This window comes from Esox lucius, chromosome 6 (genome assembly GCF_011004845.1).
Source record: "Esox lucius isolate fEsoLuc1 chromosome 6, fEsoLuc1.pri, whole genome shotgun sequence".
Classification (NCBI taxonomy): Eukaryota; Metazoa; Chordata; class Actinopteri; order Esociformes; family Esocidae; genus Esox; species Esox lucius.
The window spans coordinates 20108695-20124093 of NC_047574.1; the positions used below are offsets into that span (position 1 = coordinate 20108695).

At 43.1% G+C, this 15399-nt stretch overlaps 1 protein-coding gene across 8 annotated transcripts in view; it reads right to left on the reverse strand.

The window, feature by feature from the left end:
• cdh23 (cadherin-related 23) overlaps positions 1-15399 on the reverse strand; it is a 306221-nt gene that overhangs the window by 71700 nt on the left and 219122 nt on the right. For all 8 annotated transcript variants that reach the window (XM_034292848.1, XM_034292850.1, XM_020047355.3 and 5 more), the window contains 11 exons: positions 14883-14988; positions 13490-13617; positions 9679-9751; positions 8576-8692; positions 8094-8206; positions 7852-7959; positions 3185-3374; positions 2812-2957; positions 1459-1678; positions 672-824; positions 385-498 (listed from right to left, as the gene is read on the reverse strand). In XM_034292848.1, the coding sequence (XP_034148739.1) occupies positions 385-498; positions 672-824; positions 1459-1678; positions 2812-2957; positions 3185-3374; positions 7852-7959; positions 8094-8206; positions 8576-8692; positions 9679-9751; positions 13490-13617; positions 14883-14988 (1468 nt within the window). The remainder of the gene's footprint in view (positions 1-384; positions 499-671; positions 825-1458; positions 1679-2811; positions 2958-3184; positions 3375-7851; positions 7960-8093; positions 8207-8575; positions 8693-9678; positions 9752-13489; positions 13618-14882; positions 14989-15399) is intronic.

Consider the following 15399-nt stretch of genomic DNA (forward strand, 5'->3'; position numbering starts at 1 on the left):
TACGCGCCAAAGGGTTAACATGAGTTTGAATGTGATTGGTTTATTCTGAACACAGCCACATCTCCAGTTATAAGAGGGTGTGCACACTTATGCAACCAGGTTATTGTAAGGTTTTTCTTTTTCCGCCTCGAAAATTTCAGTTCACTTTATAGGTCACATTAAAAGTGGAAACGATTCTGACATGATTCATCTTTGTCTCATTCTTTTACATCACAAAAGCCTGGCATTTTAACAGGGGTGTGTAGACTTTTTATATCCACTGTAGGTCTATGACTCTAACGTTCTCCAAATCCTCTTAAAGATAAGATTACATTTTATTGTCATTGAACAAGTACACTGCAATGAAATGCAATAAGTATCCAACCAGAAAGGGCAAGGACTCACCAATAGCCTCAATGATCAGTGTGTACGCAGCCTGAGTCTCTCTGTCCAAGCCAACCACAGTTCGGACCACACCATCTCTGAAGCCAACACTGAATTTACCATCCTGGTTCCCACCTGCAGAACACAATACTGACATGATGGATCATGACATCCATTAGCATTTCACTTATACACACACACGTGCACGCACACATGCACGCGCGCACACACACACACACACACACACACACACACACACACACAAATGAACCCAGGTAAGCTTCTGGCTGCCATAAACTAAGTTCCACCTGTGATGAAGTAGCTAAGCTCAGCGTTGAGGCCTGCATCATTATCGAAGCAGTTGAGGCGAGCCACGAGTTGATCCCTGGGGACACTCTCCTGCAGAGACACATTGTAGACTTTCGGGGAGAAGGTGGGAGTCTCGTCGTTCACGTCTAGGACTGAGGGACACCCAGAGGCAGGCAAGCAGAAACACGAGAGACACACACGTTATGTTATCACGCATTCAAAATCAGCCCCTAAAAACTTCAAGCTCAAAGGGTGAACTAGACAGTAAACACAACACATCATCATGGATGCCTCTGCACTTTAAAAAATCACCCTCTGATCAGTGTTCACATGATGTGGCTTTCAAATTCATTCCTAGGAGGGGATGTTTTTTAAATGTATTCATTTGCGGGACTATGTCATTTGACTTTTGTTTTTACCTTCCAGTAAGTGCCTGACTAAGACCTAAACAACCAGCTGAGGGCAGTGTCGTTAACTCATAAAGTACAAAGTAGGTATGAAAATGACTGACACATGTGAGGTAGATGTCTGTAGTTTTTAGATTGGGCAAACCATGACCTGTATTCACGAACAAAGTATGTTGCTGATCAAGAAACAAGCTGTTATGGCCTGATGGTGCTTGGATCCTCACGCTTTCATAGCAGGGTGGCAAAATGCAGAAAATTTCAATAACACATCCTGGCTGAAGGACTAGCAATTTCTGGCTTCCCTCCTGATTCTGGGAATGCTCATTGTCAGGAAATGTAGGAAAAACCTGCGGAGATGATTTAGCTACCCTTTACCAACCTGTAATGGTGAGGGTGCTGGTGGAGGTACGTGGTTTCTGGCCTTGGTCGTGGGCCACGATTCTCATGTAATACTGGCCAATCTGTTCGCGGTCCAGCATTACCGTGGAGTACAGCACGCCCGTGGTTGTGTTGAGATAGAAGTCAAGGCGCGGCATGCCCATCTGTAGCGCCATGGTAACCAGGCCATTGTCCCCCTCATCAGGATCCTCCACCTGGATCTGAGGGAGTAGGACAGAGACAGAGAGAGACAGACAGAGACATAGAAAGAGAGAGACAAAGAGAGAGAGACAGACAGAAAGAGAGAGAGACACAGAGAGAGATAGACAGAGAGGGAGAGAGAGAAAGTCAGAGAGAGAGAGAGATACAGAGAGACAGACAGAGAGACACAGACAGAGAGAGACAGACAGAGAGGGAGAGGAGAGAGACAGACAGAGAGAGAGAGACAGATACAGAGAGTGACAGACAGAGAGAGAGAGACAGACAGAGAGAGACAGACAGAGAGAGACAGACAGAAAGGGAGAGGAGAGAGACAGACAGAGAGAGAGAGAGACAGATACAGAGAGTGACAGACAGAGAGAGACAGACAGAGAGACACAGAGAGACAGACAGAGAGAGAGTGACAGACACAGAGAGACAGAGAGACAGATACAGAGAGTGACAGACAGACAGAGAGAGACAGAGAGACACAGAGAGACAGACAGAGAGGGAGAGAGAGAGACATAGAGAGAGAAAGACAGAGAGACAGATTGCTATGTCTGGTCCATTACGCTTTAACCACTTGCATTCGCACGTCTAACTATTTGCACATTGTTACAAAACTGCATAAGATATAATAGAACATTTAAAATGCCTTCTTTCCCAAATGTTTGTGTGTGTAATATTTTTTCCACTGCCTTCAGAAGGGTAAACACGTTTCCCATGCCAACAACACCTTTAAATGCCTTTTACATTTCATAGAGAGGGATTGTTATTGTAATGGCAGGAGAAGGGCATCTTGTATGTCTGATATGTCTTATTGACCTTGTCTCTTAGAGGTCCTGATGGAAAAGAGGGAAGGGTCAGCATAAAATGTTATATTGTCATACTTTAGTGTGTACCCATATACCCAAAATCTTATCTGGTTGAAAAGAATATTGTGAAACACCAATATTCAATAATAACTGCCAATATCTTATAGGCATTTTCTAGTATTACAATGCAAATATTCAACTTGTTGTCCTTAAAAAAAATCCGAATTGAAAAACATGTAAAAGAAGTACAATTTCAGTTTAGTTCCTGAACTGAGTGGGATTGACCTCAACCCTGTTATAAACGTGACTAACACTAATGATATCTCGTAACATGTACGAACCTTGAACACAGACGATCCACTAGGCAGACCCTCTGTTACCTCGGCCACAAACGGTAGGTTAAGGAAGGTGGGGTCGTTGTCATTAAGGTCGAGCAAGTTGACGTAGACCGTGGTGCTGACTGAAGAACGCAGTGGAGGTCTGCCGACTGCAGGGGGCACCAGAACAACAAACACGCCATAAGTGCCCAAAACTCCAAAGACAGTTTTACAGTCATTCATTTTGCCAGAAGGTGTAATTTGAGTACCGATAAAATAGGACAACAGACTGGTCCGCCTCAGACGGTCAGTTGGTCGGACAGACAGACACACACGTACGCACAGTCTTCAGTCTTCTCTCTCCCCCCCCCCCCCTCAATACTGGGTTGGGACTCACGATCGGTGGCAGACACAACGATAGCCCTCATGAGCAGAGAGTCTTTCAGGCTGGAGCTCTCTCTGTCCAGGACTGCCCCGCTGGTCCGAATTTTCCCAGTGATGTTGTTGATGGTGTAGAAGGGGTTGTTCGGGCTGATGCTGTACACAACCGTCCCGTTTTCCCCATTGTCTGGGTCAATCGCCAGCACCTGGAGGAGAATGGGGGGATGGGGCGAGGAATGAGGACTGTGGAGGCAAACGCATTGCATTCATTTACATCCCTTCACCCCCATAGCAACCCTGCTTAACAACCCCAACATAACCTCTAATGGTTTAGGTGATTTCTACACTGGGCTGAGAAGACAGGTCAATTGTCCAAAGCGCCGACAATGAATGTGCTGGAACTGGTTAATTGGTCATTAGAGGGACAAAGGTTTTGCCGGTCATTAATTATTAACGGAGGTGGTACATAGGCATGTCTGAGTCACAGGTGTGATAGGAGAGAAGAATTAAGAATTAAGAGGGAGTGTGCGCGTGTCTGTGTGTGCGTGCGTGCATGCATGCATGAGTGCGTGCGTGCGTGAGTGAGAGAGAGAGCGAGAGAAAGAGAGAGGAGATAGAAGAGATTTAAAGAGATTGAAGAGGACGGGAAATGTATTCACAGGTTGCCCCCCACAGTCATTTAAATGATTAAATCTAGGTGAGAACATAAAACGATACTGTGCAAACACATTAGCCTTGTCTATTGAACTGTGGCCCTCGCTGGCATAGATCTCAATATGAAAGAGAATATTGTTTTTTGAATAAAGTTAGCCATATCAGTAGAGATTAGAAGACCTACTATGAGTGTGAGTTGCAGGGATTCAGCCATTACCCAGGGCATTGGGACAGAACTCACCAGCTTAATGGGTGCTGCAGGTGGCACCATGTCACCATGGTAACTAACAGCAGGCAGGGGCTCACATCAACCCAATTATGGGACTCCATGACAAAGGAGAGGTGGTCGCCTGGCAGGACCTATTGAGCTTTGGTCAGAGGAGGGCAAACTGAAAGCAGCCACTCTGTTGATGATGGTGAGTTTGCATTTGTAACTGTATATTAACTGCATCACCTTCCCCTGTTCTTCTCTCCTGTCCCCACTCCTCCCCTCTCACTCCCCCCTCTCATCTCCTTTCCTCTGACTCCTCTCCTCCCCTGCCATCTTCGCTCCTCTCCTATCCATCTCTCGACTCCTCTCATGTTCGACTAAAGTGCTCAAATTAAAGATAGTCAGAGACAGCATGGTAAAAACGACCAACCAAAATGTCAGTGTGCCCGCCACCGTTCTCTCCCAAACCCTTCTCTAGTTGCATCGGGATGGAGGGAGTGAAGAGGGGGGAAATCAGGAAGACAAACATTTCTGCAGCAATCGACGCTCTCGTATCCGCCGCTTTCTCCTATTTCTCCATCCCCCTCTCGTTCCACAGAGACGATTTCTCTCTCAGTTCCCCTTCAGCCAGAAGCCGGGTAATTTGCACTGCATTTGACTGCAGGCTACATTTTAATCAGGGCTCGGACCCCATTAATTACACTCACCGGCGCCTGGCAGATTAATGGACAATCAGGGGTTCATTAGCAACAACAAGTTGCCAAAGACACCAGCAGGACAATGAGAGAGGAACAGATGAAAATGTCAGAATGTTTACTTGATACATCCGACACTGTGACATTCAGCAGAGTGTTTACTCATCCAAAAAGCGGGCGCTTTTGGCCTGGGTTGGCCTAGCTCTTTAACGGCATAACTCCTCTGGGACACATTTTTTGAGTTGCTAATCAAATGAAAATTGTTATTATCATCGGAGAGAAATAAACCCATTGAAGAACACTATCTGGGTTATGTTTTATAAGTAACTCTAACCATGTGATGGAGAGTGATGTAAAGCCATAACAAGTTTGTGTTTTCAATAACAAATTATCACCAATAACATCAAAAACTGCACTGAAATCTGACATGAGATAAGAGAGATAGATAACCACAAGGGGTAATTTTGTTTGAGGCACAGTGTGCCTAAGAACAGGGGGCAAACAATTTTTTTTTTTTTAGCTGGCAATGGGTGCTTTTCCATTTTTAGGCAGTGGAAAAACCTTGTGGACACACTCCTTTCGGCATTGGTCGCAGACAAGGCAAATACTGTAGGCGTGGTAGTAGAACAGGCTGCTACCATGTTCACTAGTTGTCTATACACATGTCATCAACGCCTGGTGGCTTATCTAGGTTGTCAACACCTGGTGGCTTTTCATTATCAATGGACAACAATACACGTGGCTACCTTGTCTTTAACAGCAATGCTTGAGCGCGCCCACAATGCCACTGCGTAAGTCACTGCCTCCCAGACAAGCTGCATCACTGCGTCCGGATGTTCAGTATACTGACGCATCCAGCAGATTGCGAATGCAAAACTCCTTGCGGCCCGACATTGGATCTTCTGTTGTTGGACCGGTCTTTCTCTTTGCGCTGTATTCCTTTGCGTTAGTCCCTGAATTAGTTTGGGCTCCAGTGAGTTCAATCGTTGTCGTCTGTCTGGGAATACATTCTCCTCCAGTGCATGGGTGCAGGTACATACTTCCTGGTTGAGCGAGCAGTGTGCAAAATGGCTTGTCGAGATGTGCATCGGAGGACATGTCTGCTGTGTAATTGGACATCACATACAGTATATCACAAGTGAGTACACCCCTCACATTTCTGAAAATATCTTTTCATGTGACAACACTGAGGAAATGACACTTTGCTACAATGTAAAGTAGTGAGTGTACAGCTTGTATATCAGTGTAAATTTGCTTTCCCCTCAAAATAACTCATCACTTAGGGTTGTACTCACATTTGTTGCCAGCGGTTTAGACATTAATGGCTGTGTGTTGTTATTTTGAGGGGACAGCAAATGTACACTGTTATACATATGTACACTCACTACTTTACATTGTAGCAAAGTGTCATTTCTTCAGTGTTGTCACATGAAAATATATAATCAAATATTTGCAAAAATGTGAGGGGTGTACTCACTTTTGTGAGATACTGTAATTGGAAAGGGAGAAAAAGATCCTGGCAGTGCTATTTTTAATGAGTTGTATTTTATTCATTGAGTTTGCAAGGAGGCCCCCAAGTAGTGAATAACCATAATAAATGCTGCAGAAAACAAACGCACTGAGAGAAAACACTTTCCGCATGAGAGGAGTTCTGCTTAAGATAGGGTCTTAGGCGAGAGATGTTCTTTAGGTGAAAGAATGGCATTTTTGTAAGATTAAATGGTCAAATTGAATATCCAGATTGTTGATGACTAAGGATTCGGGAATGATGTGGCGGTCTATGGCTGCAGGCGCTGGTGATCTGGGATACACATCAGCATGGCTTCTGTGTTGCTGCTATTGACTTCGAGGAAGTTATTCTGCATCCGATATTTTACCTAATCCAGACAGCTGGACATGGATGAGAGAACAGATGTTGTATCAGGCTTTAAAGCAAATCTGTGTGTTTGTTTAGCAGTGGAATACAGTGCTGTCTGAATGATGTGCCAGCTGTCTTACGAGCTAAAATGACGTCCAGTATGTTTGACTCCACACTAATACCGCTTTCACAGCCTGTGAGTTCACTGAGACCCTTAACATGAAGTTACAGTCAAGGTCAGAACTGGTGAGCAATAACAAAACAGACTTCAAGGTGCCCTGAGGAGAATCTTGCCTCTAAGGTTTACATGACTGAATTTATAACAATGCTTTGTCTGCTTCTCTTCCCTTACCAAATGAGGCCAGTATAGTATCAATTAGTACAGAATAGTACTGGGAGTGCCTAAAGTGAGTATGGGGAGATAAGTCAATGCAAACTGATAAGACGGAAAAAGCAAGAACGTTTAAACGTGGAATATCTCAGGCAGTCTGAACAATTTGGTATTGAAAGAACAATTGAAACATTAACTTAAAACATAAACTGCAGTCTACTGGTCAATCTTGCTTATATTTTTACTAGAAGTAGAGCAAACATCTTACATACAGGGCCTTGAAATCCATCTAAAACTCAAAGCATTGTATTGCTGTGACCATTGAGCAGCTGATGAAGCTGGATATAGGACAGTAAGTAATTAAAACGTCATACTGACAATTTTGCTCTGAAAATGGGGAGAGGTACATTTGTCAAGATCAACTTTACTGATTTAGGATCTAACTAGAGTGTGATGAGACCAGAAAATCCCTGACAACAATACCTCCTCTCTCCCCAGGTAACACTGACTAATTTGCGTCACCCAAAGGATTCCTCAGACACATGACACTGGATTCACAGCCTAGACTGCCGTGGTCAGCGTAGTACTTCAAAACAATCACCTGAGAGGCCCTCTGTGTGTTGAAGTGTATATGTCCACGTTTTGCCATGGCGCCGTGTGTTAGGTCTTTGCATTGCCTGGAGAAACGTTGTCCCTGACCTCTAATCCGTTTAGTAAGTTCGTTCTGGTTCCAACTTCGTACGGCATCATTGATTTTTTTTACCCTCCATTCGTAGTCAAATGCCTTTTAAATGTCCTTTAATGTTCCAATTCGCATTCCATTTTCAGCTCTTACCAAGTCAAGGGACAGACCCCAAAGGGATTTTGTAACCGTGTGACATGAAAACCTAATATTCGAGCCCTCGTCTCCAAGGTCAGGGCAAGCTGAACTCACAGAGATGATGTCCGTGTTGATGGGGCTCATCTCCACCACGTTGGCGTTGTAGGGCTCGTCTCGCCACACGGGGGGATTGTCGTTGATGTCCATGATGGTGATGTTGACCTGGAGGAGGAAGAACGAATGGCTCAGGACTGTTCTGATATCAGGTACAGCCGTGAAGACAGAAAGAGTGACGGGGGAGGGACTAAAAAAAACAACATTGAAATGCTCCAAGAATTATATGAATCGCAGGTTACCGTGGCAATGCCCGTCTTCTGTTGGGGCCCGACCCCTCCATCCACAGCTCTGACAATCAGGATGTACTCTGACTTCAGCTCTCTGTCCAGTAAGGCAGTAGTGGTGATCTCTCCTAAAACAATCAGACATTAGACAAAATGCACGTCCAAAAACACATTTGCAACAACAAATGTTACAGAGTGCAGAACATCTGCTCGAATAAAAAACACAGTTAGCTTAAAATATGTGTCCGCAAAGTGGGGGACGGGGGGTATATGAGCCACGTAACAGACAAATTAAGAGAAAGTGGTTGTCACTAAGCAAGCAGGTGCACACACACATATTTGAGCTCTATAACGAAATTCGAAAAAGTTATTTAAAAATGTCAGCAGCCTCGATGTAAGAGGACAGCTAGGCGTACAGTTGACACCTCCAAACTGCCATCACCACTGACACACACACACACACACACACACACACACACACACACACACACACACACCTGAGCGAGTGTTGAGGCGGAACTGGGAGGAACCCTGTAGGGAGTAGATGAGAGAGGCTTGTCCAAACTCTGGGGAGGCATCCAGATCAGTGGCATTCACAAATACAACCGTTGCCCCTGAGGAAGAGAGAGAGAGAGAGAGAGAGAGAGAGGGAGAGAGACATACAGACAGTAAGTGAATTTGAAGGGGACATTGAGGATAGGACAGCGAGTGCAGGACATCTAGAATGAGAGAATGGGAGGGATGTGAGGAGTAAGTGAACTATCAAGGGGGCGAGATTCAAGGAGAGGGAAAAGGATGGTTACTCAGAACCAGAGAGAGAAAGAGAGAGAGAGTGAGAGAGAGAGAGAAAGAGAGAGAGCGAGAGAGAGAAAGAGAGAGCCAAAGAGCACTGAATGAGGAAAAAATGAGAACAGAGACGGCCAGAGGAGACAGAAAAGCGATTGGCCGTCTGCATCTATAATTTTAAAAACGTCTCTTTGGATCCCCCCACTCGCTCTGACAGAGATTGGCTGTGAGTGGTTTATGGATTAGTGGATTATCAGCTTGTTTGGCTCTGTGGTCCGTGCCTGGCAGAGCCATTGTCAATACCCATGGAAGGGGATGACTGGCTGAGAGAGCCCAGGTCCAACACCCCTGGGTTAGTGCCACGGTCCAGCCCCACACTTCACCAACCTCAGTTTGCTTTCAAATCGGCCCTGTAACATATGTAGGTGAGTTTCTGTCATAGTTTGTGGGGAAGAGAGCGAAAGAGAGAGAGATAAGAAAAGACAGAAAGAGAAAGGGGTTTGAGATTGTGTGAGTGCATGCGTGTGTGTGTGTATACAGCCACTCTGACGGATGGGGGAGTAGTCAAATATCTCATTTCCTCCAGCGATTGGAAACAAATCTATTGTTTGGGATGAAAGAGTCCTCTGAATACATGCATGAGAATGCATCACCATAACGGTGCGCCATGTTCTGGACCACCAAAATCATTTAACAGCAGTGGCTCGCTAAGCACTTAGAAGTCCCATAAAAACATATGAGAGGGGATACTCCAAGGGTATGAATATAAATAGTTGAATGATGACTCCAAGTTATTTGACGACTCCAAACACACCTGCAATGATGTTCTCAGGGACATTGACAATGTAGATTGGCTTGCTGAACTCTGGCGGGTTGTCATTCTCATCCTAAGGGAGAACAAAACAGATGATTTGGTCAAATAGTAAATAAGTAAATAATATATTCTAATTTCATAAAAGGCTTCAGATGCTCTGGCCTCTATGGAATGAATTTGATGCATATGCTATACACAACGTGCTTGCAATTGTATGTCTTTGTGCAGATGGTGTCTAATGTAATTGTAGAGGTATTCTGAGGGTGTCATGCCCGGGGGTAGAAGAATGTGCTGTAGTCAATGTAAGGCAGTTGTCTTTGGGATCTTTCTGGATTCCAGCAGGATAACTCAAAAGCTAGCTGAGGATGCATGTCTGATATATATCTCTGTTTCTTTATTATGGCTCTGATTACCAAGGCATCATACCAGCAGGGTTTGAGACACCCAGCTTCCAGAGTGTGTATGTGTGTGTGTGTGTGTGAGTTTGTGTTATTGTGAAGTCATATATATTCATTTATTTGGAAAGTCTCTGATGGGAGGTGGACTATGAGTACCAGCTGTAGCCTCAGCATGTGGGAGTATTTATGGGAGACTCACTGATGACAGAGAGAGGTGGAGGAAAATAAACAGGGACAGAAATACAGAAAGATTGACTGACAAAAAGAAAGAGAGTGGGAGAGAGTAAGAGGAAGAGAGAGTTCAGAGCCAGATTGAGAGATATATGATGAGAGTACAGACTGTGTCTGTTGCTATGGGAGAGATAGCAACAGACAAAGAGAGGAAATGGAGAGATACAGAAAGTGAAACAAAGAGAGAGAGAGAGAGAGAGCAAGAAAGAGACAGAGAAAGAAAGAACATTTGGGAACATAGAAGATTTGAGGTCCTAGGCCTCAGCCCTAAAACTCTAAAACACCAGGATGTACTGTAACAACTATGTTGTAAATACAGACAAGAAACATGACTAGAGGAGATTGATTCAGTGGTTGACCTCTATATTAGAGAGCTGGTAGTCATATCTACTATTCCACCAGGAGTCACACTAGTTTGAAATGCATGGGGGCAAGCTATTTTGGTATCCATCAGACCTGACACACTCTATTAAAATCATCAAAACAGAAAAATATCAAATTTGATTAGAAACAAAGGGACATGTCATCCTGTGCACTACATATATGACCCTGCAGAATCCCTGTACTTTAACCAAGACAGTTTCTCCATTCAGGAGAGAGGTCAATCAATTCCAGGACCATGCTAATGTACCAGTTCCTAGTGACATAAACGCTACAACTGGACAAGAACCATCCTTAGCACACAAGTGGACATTAACTTACCTGGAGGTGGCAGTATTCCCCTCTCTAAGAGCACTGACAGTCAGCCCATTACACTTCTTTCAGACCGGAGCAAAATCAGAACATACTTCAGTCAAGCAATGCTCGTGGATAGAAGGTGTTTGCTGTTGATGGTTTAAACTCCAATTCACAGATCATAAAACCGGAGTAGCCATTCTTAAACTCTTCAACATTCTCTTCAGCTCTTGCTTCTCCCCGCACAATTTGGAACCGAGGTCTGATCACTTCAATCCACAAAAGTGTAGACACACTTGACCTCTGTAATTACAATGGAATCTGCATGAACAGCAACTTCTGGAAAATTCGTAGCTCTGTCATCTACAGCAGACTCCAAATGTCGTAAGTGAAAATATCCTAAAAAAAAAAAAACGAATGGGTTTCTTGCCCATATCCCCCACGACAGACCATGTTTACACTCTACACACCTCAACTTGACACCCGAACAAAACAAGACAAGCTCTTCCCGTGAATGGAAAGTGTTTTGAGAGGGGGCAGAAAATCCAATATTATTTAGTCAATGTACAAAAAAAATAAGGGTGCCAATAAAATTGGGAACAAACACAAAAATGCCTTCACTCAGGATCGGGGGGTGAGCTAAAGCCAGAGCGCCAATCTTTATATTCATGAGATGGTCGAGGCACAGGGAAGGTTTGCTGCATCCAGCCTTGGTCTATTAGAAATAATAAGTATATTGATTGCAGTCGTTCTGGTACTTCAGTCCTCAGGTGAACTGGCTCTTCTGGAGCGACATAGTAGTCTAGTGTATCTGAACAGAACCCGAAAGGTTGAAAGGTCAAATCCTGTGACGGTAGGCCCCTGATCAGGGCCATCTTATTTGTACCCCTGGTTGTTACTTTGAATGAAAATGTGTTCAGAGTCATACTCACCTGGTGAAATATTAGTAACAAATAATACCAAAGGGCCTAGAGAAACACCTCTGTAAAACTGGAGCATCTAAGACAAAAAAAACAAAATCTACAGAAGGTCCAGCTACAAGGACCACAAACATACATTCTACATAGACCCCATAGCCCCAGAGCCAACAAACATTTACACCTTCCTCGGCCATAAAATTAACACCACAGGTAATTTCAACAAGTCAACATCCCAATTAGAATTTCGCTTGAAAAACAGCAATCCATAATTGAACCTCTACGGTTGTGAGTTATGTGGTTCAGTTACCATAATGAGAGTTCCCAAAATGGGGTGGGTGCCCAATTGAGCTTCAGCATAACAAAAGTATTCTCACAGTACAAACCCAAACCACAATAAATGCATGCAAAGCTGAATTTATACTATACCTACTAATTATTAGAATCCAGAAAAGATCTGTAAATTCCACAATCACCTGAAGGAAGGTGATTCTCAAACCTTCGATAACAAAGCCCACATCTACAGGGATTTGAGTAGAAGAGATCCCCCTAAGTCAATCAGCTTTTAGGGCCCTGCTCACAAACCTAAACCAACCCCTAAAAGCCCCACTGTTCCAACCAAATGTGCTAACTGCCCACAAAATGAGTTGGCAATGGAACTGCACTTCTAAACCTACTGCCAGAATCCATGACCATATTAGAGATAAATATTTCCTTCAGATCATACAAAGCCACAAATAATTTGATATCAAATTCAATGCGCGATCATAGCAGCTAAATTTGTTACCAAGAGCCATATGAAAAAGGAAACCAGCCGAGTACATCCAACATTGTAAACAATATTCATGTCTTAATATACATTTGTATTCATAATTGTAACTACTAACACAGTGTACATAGCTAATAACATCTGAAATGCTTTTATACTTTTGAAACTATGACTGTACTATAGTCTAGCTGTTCGCAACATTAAAACATTGTAAAGAAATTAGTACATGGCAGGGTTAGGACAGATTCAATTAATTCAGGAAGTACTATAACTACAAACCTGATTTAGTAAGGCTTAATTGTAAACAGACAGTCCAATTCTGATCTTTTCCCTCTAACTAACCTTTCACTAATAATGATGGATGTTTTCAAAGAAGATCTTTTTCAGAGTTAATCTGATTGGAAAAACGTGCGTAAAACTAGTGAAAATGTTTATCCGAAATGGGCTGCCTGTGTAAATATCGCCTAATTGACTATGACAGTGTACACATTTTTCAATGCCTTCTCAATAAACCTAATCAGGTCCCCAAAAACATCCGCCCAAATTAGAAGAAGGATTGGAATGAGAATATCAAACTTGGCCTTAATCAGTCAATAAAAAGTAGTGAGAAATTCACGCCTCATTGGGCATTTGTTTAATTAGCTTAGACTACCGACCAATCAATTGCCTGGGGACAAGGTCACAATAATCTAAAACTTCCATTCCCAATACGAATCACTTTTTGAATTGACTGACTTCCCTTGGAATTGACCAACATGCTGTTACGAGTTCTCAGAGTGCTGGATGAAACCAAATAATAGATGGGGGTGTGATGTACTCACAAACAGCTCCACGGTAACAGAGACACTGCTGTTGAGGGCTGGGTTGCCCCTATCTTTGGCCATCACATTAAGGTAGATCATTCCTCCAGGGACCATCTCATAGTCCAGAGGTCTTATCACACTGATCACTGTGGACAGGAGAGGAAGACATATAAAGGGAATATGAGCAATAAGAAGAGGATTCAATGTGTGTAGGACTGCAGACTAAGGTTTATTATATATAGTAATACTATATTATGGTAATATATTATATATAATATATTAACAATATATATGCATTTCATATTCTTACAGAGAAAAAGATATGTGCTCTCATGCAACTCGTTGTTTTTCAAAGCTAAACTTGTGTTCTGCCTGAGTAACCTCTGGTGGCAGAGAATCCCACAGTGACATGGCTACTTGAACAACACATTAAACCTGATTTGATTACAGTTAAGAAACCCATTATGGCATATCTGGTGGGGTATGTTTGTCTGTTTGAAGTGGATGCAAACATACCATTAAGACATTTCATCACATTTAATGTTTGTAAAAGACTGGAACAGTTTTATGTGTATGCTGTTGAGGACATGGCATGCTGCTCTGCCAGTTGCAGTTTCACTAGCTTTTTCTTTGCTGAGTAATCAAAATAGGATTGAACTTTGGCAATATGCATCTTGATCATTTTACTTCAGGACTTCATCTTTTTCAACATAATGGTCACGTCTTCAGGCACAACTTCAGTTGAGGTTTAATTCTCAGAGAATGTTTCTATCAAAATGCAACGTATTTAGGGCAAGTTTGTTGTTTATCACCAGTCCTGGTGACCCTGAGTTTAAGAGTCTCAGTGAGCTCAGTGGCTGTGGGAGATGACACACGTATATTATCAGACAGATGTCAATTTAGCTTTCAGTAAGACAATGGGCTCATCATGAGCAAAATAGAAGATAGTATGATCCCAAGTCAACTGCCCTGAAGTGGGAGAGAAGGGAAACAGAGTGAGAGAGAGAGCAATAGAAAGAGGTCTGAATGTGTGTAGGACTGCAGACTAAGGTTTACAACCATAATAAAACAACTTCATATATTTGTCCCATTAATATGAATTAAACACATTTACAGTAACACTTGTAATAACTAATCATTATGTAAATAACCAAATATAAATATGTTTTGACATGCTGGTGTATCATAAATGCTGAGGTAATTTTAATCCATATGTTTATATTTAGGTGTTATGCATAGCTACTTCCAGTAGTCAGTGCATGAAGTTGCATAATTATGTATTTATATTGGCCCCACATGAGGTTGGAGTCCACACCTCATTGAAACAGCATTGTAAGCACTATGTTCTACCAACTCTGCGACATTCAGTTGAGTGTGTGTGTGTGTGTGTGTGTGTGCATGTGTTGCTGACCTGCATAGCCCTCCACCATGGTGATGAGGAAGTAATTCGGGAACGCCGACGCCACCGTGATGGTGTAGGTCAGCACGTTATTGGGCGGAGAGTCGTCATCGATAGCCTGAGAAGAAGATAACAGGTTACTTCTTCTAATGTACATACTTGCAATGTACATCATTGGAGATCAGTTGTAACATCAATGCTTTGGCCATGTTCATTTCAAACATCTTTCTGTGATTTTGGACCACTGGTTTTCAACGTGGCGCTGTTCAGCCAACCCCCCCCCCCCCCCCCCCCCCCCCCGAAAATATGTGGGCTGTGTCATGAAAACACATCGGGCACATAATTGGAGGATAAAAAAATATCTTGTTATTCGCAAAAGTCCCGGAATGCATCTTTAATGGAGTTTATGCCATTAAAGCAATTTGAATTTGACAGAGAGGGACGTTGAAGACGGAGAGAGAGAACAGAGTGATTTGGTGAGCTAAGTGAGCGAGAGAGACGAGCGATAATGTGATTTCGCTTGAATGAG